Source organism: Budorcas taxicolor, chromosome 22, assembly GCF_023091745.1.
Source record: "Budorcas taxicolor isolate Tak-1 chromosome 22, Takin1.1, whole genome shotgun sequence".
Taxonomy (NCBI): domain Eukaryota; kingdom Metazoa; phylum Chordata; class Mammalia; order Artiodactyla; family Bovidae; genus Budorcas; species Budorcas taxicolor.
The window spans coordinates 42,099,587-42,119,537 of record NC_068931.1 but is presented as its reverse complement, the minus strand read 5'-3'; the positions used below and the strand labels follow the sequence as shown (position 1 = coordinate 42,119,537).

Below are 19,951 nucleotides of genomic sequence, written 5' to 3'. Positions count from 1 at the left end.
AAAAAGTAAAATGTTTGTTCATATTTTTAAGCATCATATACTAGTCTGTCATAAGACTAAGGCCAACCAGTGACTTTGAGAAATCCTGAAACAGTTGTATTATTTAGATCTACCCCTGAATTAAAGCTGGCAAGCTGGCTATTAATTTTTTATTCAAACTTGCAAAACTCATAGCTAGTTTCCTGAACTGGATGATATACACAAAGGGTTTTATTCTTCTAAGTTGTAGTATGCATTCAGTTTCTAAACTTGTAATATGCATTCAACTGAGGAGCATATTTCCCATTCCCACTGAACTTTCAAACTCAAGTTATATTTCCAGTTTCTTCCCCTAGTTAGTTTTTGTGTACCTGCAGTGTCAGAAGAGTGAAGAATAATGTCAAAGTGTTTTGTACCTTCCCTCTTTAAAAATAATAAACCGTACATCTAAAGACAACTACCTTATCCTTGTTACACCTAGTCTGCTTGACATATCACTTACCAGTTGAAATTACAGTAACAACTTTGTGCCACAAATACAAAAATGTTTAAAGAAAATACTAACAAATAAGGTTTATAGAGAGATCATATTAAGATTTGCCTATGGCTAAAGATGGGAGAGCAAAATATACTTGAAATTTGACAGAATTTTTATTTCACAGTACCCTAATATTGATAAAAGTGAACAGGCAGTTGAAAATGGTGCTCTGAAATTCTGACATGATACTTAACAGCTGTAAGTTGCTAGGTTACAAGCAAGGTGTACCTAGATGGAAATGAACAAGTAATATAAAAAGTTTAAGTAGATAGGAGATTCATATTTTATTTCTCCACTGACATATTTACAGCGAATATAAATTAAAGGCCTGCTTGCACACCAAACCCAGGTCCTTTTGGTGGTTCAGTCAAAGAGGTAAGACCTCCAGCTGGCTCACAGGAGAAGCGTCCACTCCTGAAAGAAAAGTAACATTAAGCTGACTGCTAATGATTACCATTTACAATTGTTACCTCACAACAGCCCAGATAAGAAACTGTTTCTCTCCCAAGAACTAGCATGGCCTATTTAATCCAAATATCACAACTGCTGCAACATTTGCACTTCCTAAATATGAAAACTGATGTATAAAAATATGAAATATGAAAAATATAAAAATAATACTAATACTAGTTCTCACTCATCAGTGAACATGTATCTATCAGTGGCTCATTAAATCTTTACAGTGCCAAGAGACAAGGGACACTGGCCAGAGTGTTTTATAGACACACAAACCAAGTCTGGGGTGAGTCAGCGTCTGCCCGGAGATGAGAGCTAAGAACTCAACCCCAGAGGACGTTTTTAAAAATCATGTTTTAATAAACTAGAGCACTACATTTATTCTTTTTATATTTGAATTTTATTTTGACTTGAGATCCAGTGTCACAGGGAATACATACTTAATATACTATATTTGGAAACAAACAGAAACTGAGTTCTTTGAGAGATTTGAGGGTTTGGGAGGATGTCCCTTAGAAGCAGTGAAGATGAAATTAATTTGTATTGATGTTTTTAAAGGTTAAATTATTAGTATTTTTCAACAGCAGGCTCTAGATCAGGGTGGCTACCATAGCCACAAAGAAAACATGAACAGATCCTCCTACAGTTCTATGAAGAGAGGCAGCAAGAGGTAGACGAACCTGTCCTCTTTTCACCCCTACACATACTTTCCCAGGTGATCTTTAGGCTCAACCTCTGTCCTGTCTGACCTCTGCTGCTAGAGCCTCGCTCAGCACCTACTCCTGTTTCACCCTCCTATTCCCTGGCTTTGTTCATTTACCTTGTTCCTGCCATACATTTCAGCTGAAGAACTTACTCAATTAAATCTTTTTATTCCCTCTGGCTTTGCCCTTCACATTCTGTCATCAATCTTACAAGTCTATTTTTAGAGCCCTAGAAAATCATTTGTTGAGGGGACAGGAAAATGACACCACATAATCATTTATAAGCTCTTTCAAGATATTATATTACATAATGCAAGTAATTAGTATAATAATACCTACAAAGTCAGAAATCAGTTAATATATCTGCATTATAGGTTTACTATGAAAACCAAATACAAAAGCAGTCACTACACTATCTGTTAGAGCCTAAAATTAAAGTTGTAGGGTAAGTGGCAAAATGCTATAAAAACAGTATTTCGCTTTGTAATTTTTTTTTTTTTTTAATGTTAACTGGTAGCAACCCACTCTAGTATTCTTGCCTGGAGAATTCCATGGACAGAAGAGGAATCTGGTGGGCTACAGTCTATGGGGTCGCAAAGAGTCAGCCACAACTGAGCAGGCACACTTGCTGCTCTTGACTACCAGTAAAACAATAAAATTAATTAATTTTGAAGGACCTCTCTTTCTTTTCCTTACTATGTTCCTTCTTGTGGGAAGATGTTTTCTGTACCCCCAAAGAATTCTGTAAAATTTAAAATATCTTTTTAAAACTAAATATGAAGAATTCAAGTTGGATTTAAAATTAGTTTCAGATAATCCATACTAAAAAACAACCTCTATTCATCAATAAGTTGAAAGCAGGGTTAGAGGTTATGTTCAATACTTTAAAAACAATCCCTAGCACACAAATATTTATAAATGTCAAAAGAAAGAATATTGTATTACCATCAGTTTAGCATTTTCTTTCTAGCCATCATTTACCAAAATAAAAGCAGTTCTGAACCACAGAGACAGTCATCTTTACCAGTTCTGTCTAGAGTATACGTGATAGCAGGGCTCAAGTCAGTTACCACAGAACCAGTTTCACAACTAGCACCTCTGTCAAATATTAAAGGCAGAGCACTTTATTATAAAAATACTAGTAAGAAGTAGCCAGATTAGGATAATTTAAAGAATAACTATAGCTGTATTTTGGTTACTGCCATTTTATTCACTTAAAAAATTTTTGGCTGCACCACGTGGCCTGTGCAATCTTAGTTCCCACCCACCGTGTCCCTGCAGTGGAAGTGCAGAGTCCTAACCATTGGACAGCCAGGGAATTCCCTATCTCAACTTTTTAAATAAGAGGTGATAAGAAGGAAGTAAAAATAGATTGAGAAACCAGTAATTCTAAAGTCTTTGGCTCAAATCTGGAACAATGTCAAAAACTCCCACTGAATAACTATTTAAAATTACTGATAAGCAACATCCCTATTATTAGATGGTGAAAATGCTTAACTGTGCTACTTAGTTCCTATTTATTAATGTTCAAATACAATGTTACAGTACCCCCTGGATTAAAAACAAACTAATTTTACCCCTGGTAATCTCATCCAGGGGCTTCCCTGGTGGCTCAGACTATAAAGAATCTGCCTACAGTCCAGGAGACCCAGGTTCAATCCTGGACAGAGGATTCTGGTGGGCTACAGTCCCTGGGGTCGCAAAGAGTTGGACACAACTGAACAACTAACACACACAATCTCATCCAGACTTAGAACTTTAAATGCCATCTATTAATACAATAACTAACAAATCCCCAATGTGTATTTCCAGCCCTAATGTATTTCCTAAATTCCAAGCTTGTATCTACCTTTTAGCCATTCTACCATGAATGTTTAAGCATCTCAAACATGCTAAGTAGCACATCCAAAACGGAGTGACTTTTTCTTCCCCAAATGTGCCCTACCTCGAATCTTCTTTAGTTAAAGCAATCAGAGGTACTCATACTAAAAAGTTAGAAAGCATTCATAATTCCTGTCCCACAACAGCCATTAAATTTTAAACTATTCTTTACACAGCAACTAGGATGATATTTTTAAGAAGATCACACCTATCATCCCCTACTGAAAACACTCAACAGTTTTTTATACTGAGGATTCAACCCAAATTGCTTACCTGGGTCTCTACCTCTCTGACCTCTTCCACCCTTTTCCTCCCTCATCACCTCACTTCAACCATAACGTCATCTTACCTTTCCTCCAGGACCTTAACACATCTTTCCCCTCTAGAACACTGTTCCTCCAGATTTTTACATGACTACTTTGGGCTTATTCAGGTCATTAACTTACCTCAGAAAGGCCTCCCCTGACTAAATTTACCTCCAATCATTCTCCCAGCATTTATCACTCAGATATTACACCAATTAAAGGACTTCCCTGGTGGCTCAGACGGTAAAGCGTCTGCCTACAATGTGGGACTCCCGGATTCAATCCCTGGGTCGGGGAGATCCCCTGGAGAAGGCAATGGCAACCCACTCCAGTATTCTTGCCCAGAGAATCCTTTGGACAGAAGAGCCTGGTGGACTACAGTCCATGGGGTCGCAAAGAGTCGGACACGAATGAGCAACTAAATTTTCACTTTTCACTTTACACCACTTGTCTCCATCACTAGAATATAAAATATATGACAACTTTACCTTGTTCATAATTTGTACAGACAACCTAAGATAGTGACTGGCACACAGCACGTATCCAGAAATATTTGTGAAACGAATGCTGAGGGAATGCAATAAAGTAGACAAAGCAAGAGAAATACTGTAATGTGACATGACAAAAGGTTTCACTTCAGTAGCCTCCATAATGGAGACTGATTCTTCAAAGTGGAAATGTTTTATTCCTCAAAATATTTTCAGTGTAGCCCAAGAAAGCCAGGAACTAGGAAGAGAATGCCAAGCCTCTTTTAAGTAAATTCATTTCAAGTGTTGAAAGAAGAGTGTGTTTTTTAGGGGCCTGCTTGCCTTTGCTAAACTTAAGTTATCCTGAACTGACCTCTTTTTCTCAGTTAGTTGTTTAGTCATGTCCAATTCTTTGCGACCCCATGAACTACAGCCCACCAGGATCCTCTGTCATGGGATTCTCCAGGCAAGAATACTGGAGTTGAGTTGCCGTTTTCTTCTCCAGGGGATCCTCCCGCCTAGGGATCAAACCCGGTTCTTCTGCACTGCAGGCAGATTCTTTACCATCTGGGCCACAAGGGAAGTCCCTTTTTCTTATTAGGTAGGGTCAGTAGTCAGCCAGAACACTGAGGGAGTACTTCCAGCAGACCACAAAACCATGCATAGCCTCTTGACCTAGTAATTCAACCTCAGAGAATTGTTGTTTACAACAAAAAGAAGGAAAATGTATTTTAATACAGTGTCATAAAGGTCACATCATAGTTCCCTCAATATATCAGAATACTATATGGCCTTTAAAACCTACAAATATGTTGAGACAAGGAAAATTTTATGACATAAGCAGAAAAAAATACAAAGGGAATATGACTATTAAACTATGCAAACACTGCTAGTATTAAGAGAGAATTTTAAGTAATGTGAACACTTAGTAAAGGAATAGGAGTTTGTTTGGAAGCAAAAGTTCAGGGTGAAAACAGAAAGGAATAATTAGAATGACACAACCTGGATAAACAGTGTTTAAGTTGAAAAAGATCTAGGTATTCTAACTGATTGTAAGCACAATGTAATGGTATAATGATGTGAGGTAAGAACTGATGTAATTAGGCTGCATTATTGTAAGTATGAGGTCTGGAATAAAGATGACAGTCCCACAGTGCTCTACACGCTGAGTACGTATCTCAAATACTGTGATTAGGCCAAGTATCACATTAAAGTCATCAGCCAAATAGAAGACATAGAAAGGAGGGAGACCAAAACTATGCCATGTAAGGAAAAACAATGAAACAACTGTGGCTATTAATTCTGAGAAAAGATATGAGGAAGATGATATAGCTGTTTCGAGTAACTAAAGAGCTGTCATTTGGAAGAGGTCTAAAAATTATCTTGTGTTCGTTCAAAGGAGAGAATCTTGGGACCTCTACGGGGAAAAGAGGAAGACAGACATTGAGTCAAATTCTGGCAGCATGAACTTTTAAACAATGAAAGAGGTTTCTATCTGTAGTAAATCTGCCTTCCTTATAAATATCCAGATGATTATCTGACAGGGTTTTAGAGAGGGTAAAAAAATCATTTCTTTAAATGACAAGTTGGTTTAGACAGCATTCAAGGCTCCTGAAAACTCCCAAAGACTTATGGTATAAAATTTTTTAAGTTTACATGAAACACTAACTTAGGTTAAGCCATTAAAATTTATTGAAGAAAAAAAAAAAAAAATACCTTGGCCCAGGTTTTGGGATTTTGCCAGCCTTCAGTTCATCAATAATTTCTTCAATATCTTTAGGTGTCAGATCCTCCTAGGAAAAAAAATGTAAGGCAGTCATATTAAAATTACATCCTACTACTAAAATCAGTGTGAATCCCTAGTATCAGTTTATTATTGTCTGTCCCACCTCACGAGTTACTTACCAAGGCAGCACACCTGAGTAATTCCTAGACATAGCCTGTCCTGCCAAATGCAATCGCAGTAGGAACTGCAGCTGAAGGGGCAGCAAGACCGTGCTCTGAGGGAGACAGTTCTGCATTTGAGCTCAAGTTCCAGCACTTACTAGCCAGCAGTCTTAGAGAAATTACTCAGCCTCCCCAAATTTGTTTCTTCATTTCTCAACTGACTTCAGAATGTTTTGAGGTTTAAAAGCAAAAATACATAAAATAGAACACGGGCATGCACATGCTCAACAAATGCTATATCCCTGAGGAATCGGTGAGATACACTGGCAGTCATAAACAGTACATGCCTAGTATCTATCACTAAGCCAAAGACCTAATACACTAGTGATATCTTCTTGATTTCACAGGTGAAATTCAACCTGTTTCAAACTTGACTTAATTTTCCAAAAAAGTAATTTTGGAGACATTTATTTTAAAAATTCTGACCCTCCAATCCCTATTTCAACCAGACCAACTTTGTATGTTGTACACTGTACACCTGTGTAAAATTCTGACCTCAAGAAAGGGTTCTGTTATTTAAAATAATAAATACAATTAAAACACACAGACACACTCTTGACCCTGGCTACGCAATATGTTTAGTCAAAACAGAACGGGGCAAAATTAAACTAAGAGGAAAATGCCTAAACTACGTTATATCCCCTCTACCCCTCAAAATTATTAAGTCCTTAAGATCTTTTGAGGCCTCTGGTACTAGAATAGAGAATCATGCTTCCATACAGTGTCTTTAGTGCCTTGCCATACAGAAGCCCTTTAACAGATGATGATAAACATTTATGGAAATAAAAACTGCTTAGAGTTCAAAAGATGCTCAGAACTTCAAAACTGTAAGGAATCTTTAAACTCATTTAGTGATTTTTATCCCCCACAACTCTTTATTATGAAAATTTCAAAGTATACATGAATAATCATGAATGAAAGTCTCCCATTTGTGTCCGACTCTTTGAGACCCCATGGACTGTACAGTCCATGGAATTCTCCAGGCCGGAATACTGGGGTAGGTAGCCTTTCCCTTCTCCAGGGGATCTTCCAACCCAGGGATCGAACCCAGGTCTCCTGCATTACAGGCAGATTCTTTACCAGCTGAGTCATGAGGGAGGCCCACATGAATAATCATATTTCTTGTCATGTATGAATTATGTACAACATGCCTTCTGGTTTTGTGTTTGTACTGTACCATTTAAAAGCAAGCTACAGACATCATGACACTTCACCTTAATAACCACAGCAGGCATCTCCTAAGAACTTTTTTTTTTTGGCCATGCCACATGACTTGTGGGATCCTAGTTCCCTGACCAGGGATTGTATGTGGGCCACAGCACTGAAAATGTGGAGCTTTAACCACTGGACCACCATGGAATGCCCAGAATATTTTTAAATGTTCTTAAATAAAACAATACCATTATCACACCCAATTAACAATAATTCCTTAATAAAATCAAATGTCAAGACCATATTCAAATCTACCCAACCATCCTCAAAATGTGTTTTATAGTTTTCCCCTAATTGGTAGCCATTCAAAGTTTATGTGACCATGTCATTTTATCCACCAGTCAACTGAGATCCATAAAAGTTAACTGCCTTACCAAAGATCATACCAGGAATGACTGAAAAAAGCTCTTGCATAAACCCATAGTCTACTATATTTAAACTTACAGTGCTTCATACAAAGCCTTGACTGTCTAATTCCTGCTTAAATTAAGATCCTCCTGATTATGAGTAAATGGCAGAAATGTAGGAGAGGGAAAGTTATTGTCATATTGTTAAAAGGTATTTTTTTTACATATGAGAAAGAGAGGGGGTAAGAAATTTGAATCACCGTCATTAAAATGAAGAAAATCCCTATAGGTAATAGAAGCATCCTAGAAACATAAAATGCCAAAGAAGTCCAATTTCATCTTCATTTAAAATAAAATCATAGATTTCCATTTCAGGCATGGCAGGCCAGCTATCCTGACTGAATGTCCTGCTGTTAACAACTATAAATGCTGAATAAAATAAAAAACAAAAACTTTAAAATTTTATTAAGACATTGACAAGGAAAAAATACTCAGAGGTCCAAAACTCAATGAAAACTTAGGGAGACGTGGAACACCAAACAAACTTGGCTTCAGGATGTCACAACCTACAGGGGCAAGGGACAAAGTCGCAGGCACAGGAGGGCATACAAACCACACAAAGTGGAGACACCCAAAGGGTATATTCTCAACATAAAGGAAACCAGAAATTAAAACTGCCCCTCAAAACACCCTGCTAGTCTGGAACCTTACACTTCAGGGGAAGAAGAGGGAGGATATAAGGAGAAGGGATTTCTTTTGGGCCAGTAGTATTTCCAAGGGCAAGAGAGAAGCAACATCAACTTCTGGAATAATCTACCTTCAACACGGGCCTAAAAGAATTTCCATAAAGAAACTTCTAAGAGTTATGAGCTAACAAGATATTATGAATGAAAACCACTATATAATTAGGGTAGGAAGCAATTAAAAAAGGTAACTAGAAAATGCCACACACCCGGATATTAACACTTCTAAAAAAAAAGGTCAAAGAAATAAAATTGCAAAATTTAAAAATATTTAGAACTAAATGATAAAAATATTACTTATCAAAACTTGTCAGATCCAGCTAAAGCAATTTTTAGAGAAAGGTATGATACCATCTCTGTAAAATTTTTAAAACACACAACACAGTATGATTAGCATGCCTGGATACATATATTTTGGAAGTTTAAAAAACACATACAGGAAGAATACACACTAAATTTATGATAGTGGTTATCTCTGGGAATGAAAGGAAAGGAACAGGATTTTGAATAGGGGTAGGAGAAGTTAACCCTCAGATACAGCTTATTTCTATGTAATGGCAACCCACTCCAGTATTCTTGCCTGGAGAATCCCATGGACAGAGGAGCCTGGAGGGCTATAGTCCATGGGGTCAAGCACAGTACATGTATAATAACAATGATAAAAATTATAATACCTGAAGCACGTGTGGCAAAATGTTATCTATTAAGCTGTGGTGTTTATTTTTTGTATTTAAGTTTTTGTTATTTAAAAGTTTTTTAAATGTATCCTGGAGTTAAATGCAAAAATGTTTAATGATGATAACTTTTTTTTGGATGACAATTTTTGAAAAATGTTCTTGTGGACAATAATGTGGAAGCTAAAACTGACATTTTTATTCATAATTATTTGATTTTTAATAAACTTTGAAACCACAAAAAAAACCTTCTAGATATTTATACCAACAGGAAATCAAGTATTTTAAATATAATGTCATACAAGTTTAATTTACATTAAGTAAATACTCACATAGTAGTTGTCATTTATTTGAACCATTGGTGCATTTACACAGGCCCCTAAACATTCGACTTCTATAAGAGTGAAAAGTTTGTCAGGTGTAGTCTCTCCAACCTTTATTCCTGAAAGTGTAAATAAACACTGTAAGGATCAGATAATATTTTAATTGCAACATAGTTTAAGGAAACAAAACAAAACCAACCCATTACAGAGGCATGTAAAAAGTATTTAAGAGCACTGAACTTCTTAAATTAAAGAAACTCTGTATAATTATTATAGAACATTCAAGGATTTCTTAAGTGGACCTGTTCCTTTTCAAACAGTCAAATTTCAAGGGCCTCATCTCCAGTGTTTGTTGTTACGTAACAGTGTATCAGACCATATAAATTTTGATCATTGATAATTAACGTACTATTGTATTATAGCTATACAATCAGACTGGAGAAGACTCAGAAAACAGTTAATGTCAAAGATCATTAAGAATGTGAGGATAGTAAGTACTCTCAAATCTTTAGGGAAGGCATTTTGATAAAATCTGACCCAGCAATTCTACGTCTTGGAAACCACGTTCGTGTACTTGGACAAGTATGCAAAGAGATGCATACGTGAAAGTAACTGCAGCATAATTTAACTTATATAGAAAAATGAGGCAGACATACATATTATCATAGTCAAAATCAAGTGCAAAAAAGCAAACAGACATATTACAAGTATGTATTCAACAATGAAAATAATTAAAACAACATTAACTCTAAAACTGATATACCCAACTGTCATCACAAATTTGTACCTCAGAGGTAGGGGGATGCAATTTCAAGCAGACTTCAGCCTCTGTTTCATATACTTTAATACTGTCCAGCTATTTTTACAACATGCAAGTACTTTATATTCAGTAACAACAAGATTCAGAGACACCTCCTTTTACTTCATTTGGTATGTATACTGATAAATGTGACAATGGCAGTTTGCCCCTGTAGTAACATCTTCTTCCACACTTCCCTTCCTGAAGCATTCTTCCTTTTCCAAATCTCACTTGTTCCAAGTCTTGTTTGGAAGAATGAGGATAATACAGTCACTTCATATGCCACATGCTATCACACAATGAGTGAAACTTACTTTTCTAAGCAACGAACACTTTAAAATTTTAAGAAGCTTTTAAAACATACTCAATGATAAGGAAAGAAAACATGAAAACTCAGCTTTGAGAATGAGAACGAAAGAATACAGAAGAAATAATGGTGGGCAAACACAGTAAGACAAAAATTTACGCATCAAGTACAGATCCAATATGATAGTAAAAGTTGGAAAATTTAGGTAGAAAGAGGTCACATTTCAAAAGACAAATCTATTTTTTATAAACACTATAAATATACTGTGCCCCATACCAAGTTTTTTCTGAATGGCTTCCAGTATGCTGTCGGAGTTTCGGAGCATGCAAGGTGTGGTAGTGCAGACTTGAATGTGATACTTTCCAACAGGCTTTCGATTATACATTGTATAAAAAGTTGCTACTTCATACACTCTCATTGGAGGTACTTGTAAAATTTCTGCAACCTAAAATATTTTAATAATACGGTTACAATGTTTATTAATTGAGCTTTAGATATGTCATAAAAAACATTAATTTCAATACTGCTTCAATTTGGTAAAAACCAAAAAAGTTCTTCAGAAGCAGAAACTACATCTATATTTGATATCTGCGAGGCGTAAGTCCTTCAATTTTGACACTTAAAAATCACACATATATCCAGGTCTTGACATGAAAAAAGAATTCGTTAAATGGCATTTCAAATGACAAATATTAAACTTTTTCTTATCAGGGATTCTAAAGGAAATGTATTCTCAAAAGACATCTAACCCTGGGCTTACTCCTGTGGTATTCAAGTAGCTATGCTGAATCTAATTCTGTGGTACTAAATTAGGCTTGCAGCTCTGAACCTGGGGAACTCTCTCAAAATACACAAGCTGGCATCCAATCAATGGGATAATTGTAAGGCCCTGGTGTCTAACTAAAATAGTTCTCCTGAGCTGCTGTTGTGCACCTCCCTATAATGCATGGGCCTCTGGATATTGTTTTTGTTGTAAGGTTGGGCTTTTCTTGGAGGGGAAAGGGCAGTAACATTAAAAGTCTCAAAGTGGAAAGAATTTTGATTCTATTCTCTGTATGCTATTTCTTCCTCTCGTACATACACATCCAATTCTACATAGAATAGGACAATATTTTTAAAACATTTTCACATTGGTTTCTCATTTATTTTGCTCTGCTAAGCTTGACAATTCAGCAAGACTTTCAACAAGGTTACCATTATCAAAAACATAAAATTTTCAAAAAAAAGTTATTTATGATTAGAAACACACCTAAATCATCACCGAGGAAGTTGGCTGTTTTAAAATAACGAGGAATTTAGAAACGCCCCCAAACATTAATTTACTGAAATAAAAAAGCACTTATGTTTACTAAGTATGGTGGTTTAGTCGCTAAGTCGTGTCTGACTCTTGCAACCCCACGGACGCGCGAGCCTGCCAGGCTCCTCTGTCCGTGGGATTCTCCAGGCAAGAATACTGGAGTGGGTTGCCATTTACTAAGTATATTACTAACCAAACTTGCTTTATAACATTTTTCATAATCAAAACAAATCAACAAGAGTCCACAACACTGTTAGAGTACAGTGCCAAGTAAATAAGAGATTAATGAACTCTTATCTAAAATTTGCATCCAGGATTCCATTAGATAAATTGAAGACACTCCTAGACTCTAAGAAAGACTCTAAGACATTCCCCTTGTCACAGTGAGAAAGTGACAAGGGGAATGAAGCACAGAATCTCTGCAGATGTCAGTCAAGTACAAACTGCACAGAATGAGAGATGAGTCAGCCCCAGCTCTACCACTTAGAAATAATAATATAATAATTGGAAAAGCTCTATCTAGTCCAGAATCATCACCGCAGATGAGCAAGTTCAGAGAAAAATCAGATCTCTGAGCTCAAAGTAAAATATATTTTCCATTATATCAATGGAATAATAATCACACTGGCTTATTAGCCGTGTGATTCTCACAAGAATCAAATAATATATGGCTTTGTATTACACTCATAAATGATACACTATAACATAATACCATACAAATGTAGTTACATTAAAAGGATATGAATAAACTTGAAATCTGGATTACTGATGAAAACACTATTAGGAAAAAAATGAATCCTAAAATATGCGTGAATATACGAACTGTATTTAAATGGGTCACTTAAAAGATTGCCCTAGGTTGTTGATTCCAAGCTGCCATAATCAAATGTCACAAATACCATGTATTATAAGGATTTTAATTAAAGCCTGAGGCCAAAAATGCAAAGTATTAGAAAGATTCACATTAGCTGTGAGCAGATCTTTTTCTCTGCAATTCTAGTATTTAAACAGTACATTCCTTTTCAGAATATCTTGACAGCAAATTATACATATTTGGGATCTTTTTTTCCTCTCAAAGACGGAAAAAAAGCCTCTTTGACTCTAATGCCCTTACTATTTCTTGCAAGGATAAAAAGCTCCACCCTTGCAGTTTTCAGCATTATTAAGGGAACCAACAGAAACATAAATATAATTTAGGGTATGAGATATATAAATGATTTGTTGTTGTTCAGTTGCTAAGTTGTATCCAACTCTTTGCAACCCCATGAACTACAGCACACCAGGCCTCTTTGTCCCTTACTATCTCCCCGAGTTTGCCCAATCCAGGAGAACTTCAAATTCCTGGATTATGACATTAATGACCGTCAGAGAAATTTCCACATAAGGAAGTTACTATACACAACCTCTCCTCTTTTTGAACTAACACAAAAATGAAGTACCTTGTTCATAGCAGAGATGGGCAGCCATCCATTCTGTCTCTGGGCTAAATCCAGAACAGGAAGCACAGCTGCTGCCTTATGCCCTTCTGGGTAGTTTTTCACAATGGCCTCTATCCTCTGTATCAGAGAAAAAGCACTTGTTTTTATATATCTGGAAGATACTAAATATTCCGTAACTATAACGTTAATTCAGTCATACCTTATAGTTTTCTGGTGTGAAATCAAATGGAGTTTCTGGATTATTCTCAGGAGTATCTCTGTGCTACACAAAAGGAAAAAAACGTTTCTCAAAATTAACAAAATTCCCTGAAAAGTGTGAACAACTTTGTACCTTACTACTACTGATTATTTAATTTCTTCACTTTGATTCAAACATGATATATGTCAATCTATCCTTGCTTCAAAAGCAATGGCTAAACTAATTATTAACTACACATCTGATAAGTATGATTACCAAAATAATATTAGCAGAATTAAAAATTTTAGACATTTTCAAAATCACCCTTTGTAAGTTATAAGAAGTAGCTTTAGGATAAAAAAACAAAAAAAGTGTAATGCAACTTGACGAGAGAATACGACCTTCTAACGTAGTATAATTACAAAAAATTACAGATTATTGGGAAGCCTTATGAAATTAAGACACAAAATTTTGAGCATGACAATATGTACATTTTTCCAAAAGAATGTACCAGATTATCAAAGGGACCCACTACCTACTACAAAAGCACCATCTCTTCCCGACACAACAGAAACTAGCCCACAAATAGTTTTCCATAACAGAAACTAGCCAACAGCAAGCTTTATTTCTTCTCCAATAAGAGCAGGCCCTTTTCAAACACTGACAAGAAATGGCATGTCAACAGGAAATCAAATGAGTCACACTGAGATTAAAACTTACATCAATTAATGTTTTGTATATATGGTGAAACAGAACTGAATCCCTTAATTTGTTAACTCACAAAGTTCTGCTTTTTCAAGGACATGGAAAAGGAAACAAAGTTTCTTTGGACAATCATCTCAAATATTTTTAGACAAAGACAACAAAATGGAGAGCAGGACTCTACTTATTAACAGTATGGCTAACTCATTTATTAAGATTCAGCCTTTAAATAATTCATTTTCCAAAACTATACCATCAACTGAATTATCACACGACTCCACTAAACTGCCCTTAAACACTAGACTGATTTCTGAAAAATGCACCTTGTCACAGAAAGGGCATACGTATCTTAGTCTTTCTGAATTGTGCAGCCAATCAACCTCTACCTGTAGTGAAACCCTGGAAACCAAAAACATGAGGGACAACAGCCAATGTATTGGCTGTATTACTGAAATCCATGAGTTTCACGCTGGTGCCATTCTGGGATTCCCCAATTTGCAGCCTCAGAATCTTCAGTCAGCCAACATAAATGATCTTGAAAAATCCACAGTATGACAAGAAATCAGGTTAGGGCTCACGGTTATTTCACCAAGGAATAATCTAAAGTCTTAATCCCAGGGTGGCCCTGGTACCAATTTAACTTGAAATGCAGTGAATTCAATTATATTTAAACTCCCACAAACTCCCACTGCAGCAAACACCAAAGATGTTGCTCTTTAAGATGTTGCATTTAACCAAACTTCCAAGTCCTTTCATTCTGAAATCTTAATTACTTACCACAAATAAGGCTCCTCCAGCTCCATTCTGAACAGCTGTCTTATGCAGATCCCTTATATGTTTTCCCTATAATTTTAAGAAAGTTCAGTAAATCAAATACCTTATGAAATTTTAAGATCAGTAATTTAAAATAATAGACGCAACTTATAAAGTAAGTTGGACTTCCCTCATGGCTCAGCGGTAAAGGAAATGCAGATTCAAAGGTAAGGTTTCTACCTTGCTTGCCTACAGTAGTAACACAATAGTCAGTGGAAGAGCCAGAACCACAAGCTAAATCTCCTACGTTCTTTTGCATGCAATTGCAGAGCTAATGTACCATTAATTTACTGTGTTTCACTTATGTCTGAATCAAATTGGATGCCAATTTTTATTCACTATGCATCTTCATAAACATGTTTCATTCTGTAAAAATGTATAGAACGTTACCCCCTTTTAAATTCTTCACTACTTTAGAAACTCTAGCCATAAAAGTATTAGTTCAGAAAGCTGCTCATAATTGACCATACTCAATTACTTTGGAAGGAATCCACTTGATTACTCTCTTTGTTCTTTTTTTTTCTTTCAGCATGAAGGCAAGTCCCAGTCTATCCCATGATAGGCAGCTAAAACTCCAAGAGAAAAACTAGTCTTAATGTCTCAGGCTTCAAAATCACTGTGGACAGTGACTGCAGCCATGAAGTTAAAAGACGCTTGATGCTTGGAAGAAAAGGTATGACAAACCTAGACAACATAATAAAAAGCAGAGACATCACAGCCAACAAAGGTCTATACAGTCAAAGCTATGGTTTTTCCAGTAGTCATGTACAGATATGAGAGCTGGACCACAGTGTAGGCTGAGAATTGATGCTTTTAAACTGCAGTGTTGGAGAAGACGATTGAGAGTCCCTTGGATAGCAAGGAGATCAAACCAGTCAATCCTAAAAAAAATCAACCCTGAATATTCACTGAAAGGACTGATCCTGAAGCTGAAGTTCCAATACTTCAGCCACGTGATGCAGAGCCGACTCACTGGAAAAGTCCCTGATGCTAGGAAAGATTGAGGGCAGGAGAAGGGGGCGACAAGATGAGATGGTTGAATGGCATCACCGACTCAAGACATGAGTTAGAGCAAGCTCTGGGAGATGGTCATGGACAGGGAAGCCTGGGGTGCTATAGTCCATGGGGTCACAGAGTTGGACACGACTTAGCGACTGAACAACCACCACCACCACAGGAGGGGGATAGGCAAGTGGGAAATCCAGGAAAAGAAAAAGCCAGAGAGAAGCCCCCAGTTCTGTGACTGACTCCAAAAAGTCTAGCTACAAGAACTGAACCAATATGTGAGCTGCTGCCCACAAGGGAGCCAGACTGCAGTCTGAGTCAAGTTAATTGCCTACTTGCAACAATAACTACAACAAAATACTCTTTGGAGGAATTTTAAAAATTCATAACCTCTATGACCATCATTCACAATATCCAAGACACAATCCAAAATCATTCAACACACAACAAAAAAGGAAACAACTCATTCTCAAGAAAAAAAGACAACCAGTGGACATTACCAAACAATCATTTCAAAATGACTACAACAGTGCTTAAGGACATAAAAATATCTTCAATGAATGAAAAGACCGAAATAGAAACCATAAAAAAAGAACCAAATGAAAATTCTAAAACTGAAAACATAATCCATGAAAATGTCACAACCCTTTCACCTCTATGAAACTCCTTAGTGGCTTGGCAATGAGGCAGCATCAGTTGTAAAGTGATGTCAACAACAGAGAAAACACTGGGCAATTTACTTAAGGAAAGATGGAAATACATCTATTCTGAGTAGCTTTCGGCTCCATATTTCATAATTTTTAGGCAATTCTTGCAATCATTCAGTAAGATATTACTGCACAGAAACGAAAAATAAAGTTCAAGGAGATTAAAAATTATGGCTCAAAGTCACACAAGTATCTTCCACTAAACACAGTACTAAATTCTGGGTATTTTAAAATCAATGACAAGCTGAAAAAAGCCTGTGGCTGAAGAAATTGGCAGCTAGCTAATAAAGCAGCAATTGTAACAAAATAAGCAATTTCTTTGAAAATGTAAATGATTCCCTTAAAAGTTTCTCTTTTAGGAAAGGAACTTCATTAGTGAAACCTCTTTACTCATGTATTTCCTGACTTTTGCTAGGTCATCTGATATCCCAATATTTGTAAAAGATTAGAAGGGCCTGATTATATAAATTACAGAACATCTTCACAATGGCATATCATGCAGCATTAAAAATGACAGAAATGTTTACTAACCAGGAAAGCTGCTCAAAATGTAAAATGAGAAAAAACAGGCTACAAAAACAGTATGAACAATACAATCTAATTTTAAAAAATTCCATAAGATCTTTTCAATGCAGACGTCAAAATGTTCACGTTTTGGTAATCTCCCGTTTGATAAAACTATGGGTGATTTTTATTTTTTGAACTTAATTCTATTTGCTGTTCCTAATATTATGTTCTTCTTATTTTGTCCTTTCCACCTAGAATACCCTCTCCCCAGTCCATCTGATCCCACCCCTAATCTATTCCTATTGCTTCTAGGAAAAATTATAGCACCTTCAAACAAAACTGGATGCTCTATTCACAAGTATCTCTAACACTGCACGGTTGACCCCTGAAGGATACCGGGGGTTAGGGGAGTATGCTAACTGGTTTTGTGAGGTTGTTTTTTTTTTTGGTGGAGCTGGGGGCAGGGGTGGGAATGGGGCAGTCAGTGCTTGCTGGGGTCTCAGTTCCCTGACCAGGGATTGAACCTGGGCCACAGGCAGTGAAAGAGTGGAATCCTAACCCCTAGACCACCAAGAAACTTTCTGTGGAACTTCTAAGTAGTAGAATATACGAACCTAACAGTCAGATTCCAAATGAGGTTTCTCCATATACCCTGGTGGCTCAGTCCAGTCGGTAAAGAATCTGCCTGCAGAGCAGGAGACCTGGGTTTGATCCGTGGGATTAAGATCCCCTGGAGAAGGAAATGGCAACCGATTCCAGTATTCTTGCCTGGAGAATCCCGTGGACAGGAGCCTGGCTGGCTACAGTCCCTGGGGTTGCAATGAGTCGGACACGACTGAGTGACTAGACCACCATATACTCTGGATCCTGCAGTAGTCTAATATCTACTGTTGAGAAAAAAAATACGCTTATGAAGTGGACCCGCGAAGTACAAATCTGTTGGAGGATCAACTGAACCTTTACGTGTATGGTATTTACTTCCTCAAGTTCCTACTGCATAAGACTATCATCAACTCCACAAGAACAGGGGATGTCTAAATCCATGGCTTAACTGTAATATGGGGGAAATAACAGTATCAACCTCATAAATGAGATTTCGAGTGTAAAGAGTTAACAGTGTTTGGCACACGGAAAGCAGTAGCGAAATGTTGTTCCCTGTCACCATTATTATCCGATTTTGTCACCTGGAGCCCAGCAGGTAAGAGTGGATCCTCAAGCGTTTATTGAGAGACCAAGTCTGCACACTGGAATATTCGAGGACACCAGGGACAAGCGTAGAGGCCCAAAGTCCGGAGAAGGTGCGGTGAGGCCACCAGGCGAAACCGGAACTCACGTGCAAGCTGCTGGGCTCGCCCCACGCCCAGAGCCCCGTCGGCCCCTTCCCCCGGGAACCGGCCCCACCGTCCCAAGGCCCAGTCGGGGACGCCACGCCGTGCCCCTCCTCATCTCTGGGCGCGCACTGCTCAGTGAGCACGAACGAGCGTTTCGCCCGGGGACTCAAGTGTCCTTCCCCGAGTGAGACGTGCTCGGAGGTCACGGGCGTCCGGCCCGACGGACTCGGGCGCGGGGACACCCTACTCGGCCAACCTCCCCACAGCCACCGGGGGACCACGGGACGTCCCTCCGCGAAGCGGGACGCCCGCGGCGGGCCACGCAAGGGTATCCTGGCGCCGCCCCCCAGCCTCCCGTCCCGGAGAGGCCTCGCTCCGCCGCCCCCCGGCCTCCCCGAAGATGGTGAAGGCCGCGGTGTCCTTGCCGCCGCCCGGGACCAGTCCCGGGCCCTGGCTCCCGCGTGCCCGCCGCTACAGGAGGCAAGGAGAGAGGCGGGGAGGGCGGCGTCCGCGTTCATTCGCGCCTCCTTACCCAGTGGGCGGCGAGGCCGGCCGCGCGGGCCCGTAGCGCCGCGAAGAGAAACATGGCTGGCCAAACTGCGGGCCTCCGGGCCTCGCCGGGCGCGGTCCCGAGCGGCCGGCACGCATGGCGTGCGCGCCCCCGAGTCCAGCCCGCGCGCCCAGGGCAGCGGGGGCGCGCGGGGGCCGCGGGGGCCAGTGGGCGGAGACTTCCGGGCCGAGGCGGGGCGGGGCCTGCTGGCGCCCGGAAAGCGGTCCGGCGGGCGGTGCTTGGGCTCCACATGTTGAAAGTAGTTTCCAGGAACCTAGCGCTCCGCCGATCCGGGCTTATGGGGCGAGTTTCTCTCCTGGAGCCTTAAGAGGATTTAGCTGTCTCTCTTTTGATTGTACTTTTCTAGAAAAAGCTCCGTGGTAACCCCTATCACTCGTGTGTTACACATTGCAGAACTGAAGGCAACTGGGCTGCCTGCTCTCTGCTCCTGTTCTTCTGCTTTGAGGTGCGAGCCTTCGTGTTTAGAGGGAAACAATACGATAATAATATAGTCTAGACTTGGCTCCGGAGTCGCGGAGAGTGGGAGGTGGAAGGCAAGCTGGACGGCCCTGAGTGACGACTGCCGGGCTGCGTGGTAGTGCTCCCTGCTATTCTCGGTTCTTTGTACGTGTTAGAAATTTTCCATAATAAAACTTTCCATAAAGAAAAAAAGCCACTTCCTTCTTGCTGTTTGTCTGGTCATCTCTGGAAATTCCAGCAAATATGTGCTTGGTAACAGC

The 19,951-nt window shown here is 38.7% G+C and overlaps 1 protein-coding gene across 1 annotated transcript; it reads right to left on the bottom strand.

The window, feature by feature from the left end:
- Nucleotides 1-776: 776 nt before the first annotated feature.
- Nucleotides 777-19,312, bottom strand: NDUFV2 (NADH:ubiquinone oxidoreductase core subunit V2). The gene is made up of 8 exons (XM_052660442.1): nucleotides 19,194-19,312; nucleotides 15,076-15,141; nucleotides 13,618-13,680; nucleotides 13,419-13,535; nucleotides 10,959-11,127; nucleotides 9,586-9,695; nucleotides 6,047-6,123; nucleotides 777-931 (listed from the first exon to the last, which is right to left on the bottom strand). Exons 1-8 carry the CDS (start codon nucleotides 19,245-19,247, stop codon nucleotides 838-840), a joined length of 750 nt encoding a protein of 249 aa, XP_052516402.1. The 5' UTR covers nucleotides 19,248-19,312; the 3' UTR covers nucleotides 777-837.
- Nucleotides 19,313-19,951: the final 639 nt, after the last annotated feature.

Coding starts and splice junctions, on each gene's coding strand:
- NDUFV2 (XM_052660442.1), bottom strand. CDS start 19,247: ATGTTTCTCTTCGCGGCGCTACGGGCCCGCGCGGCCGGCCTCGCCGCC. Junction 13,681..15,075: donor CTGGAGGAGCCTTATTTGTG/GTAAGTAATTAA, acceptor CCTTTTGTGTAG/CACAGAGATACTCCTGAGAA. Junction 11,128..13,418: donor CCATCTCTGCTATGAACAAG/GTACTTCATTTT, acceptor AAAATATTTTAG/GTTGCAGAAATTTTACAAGT.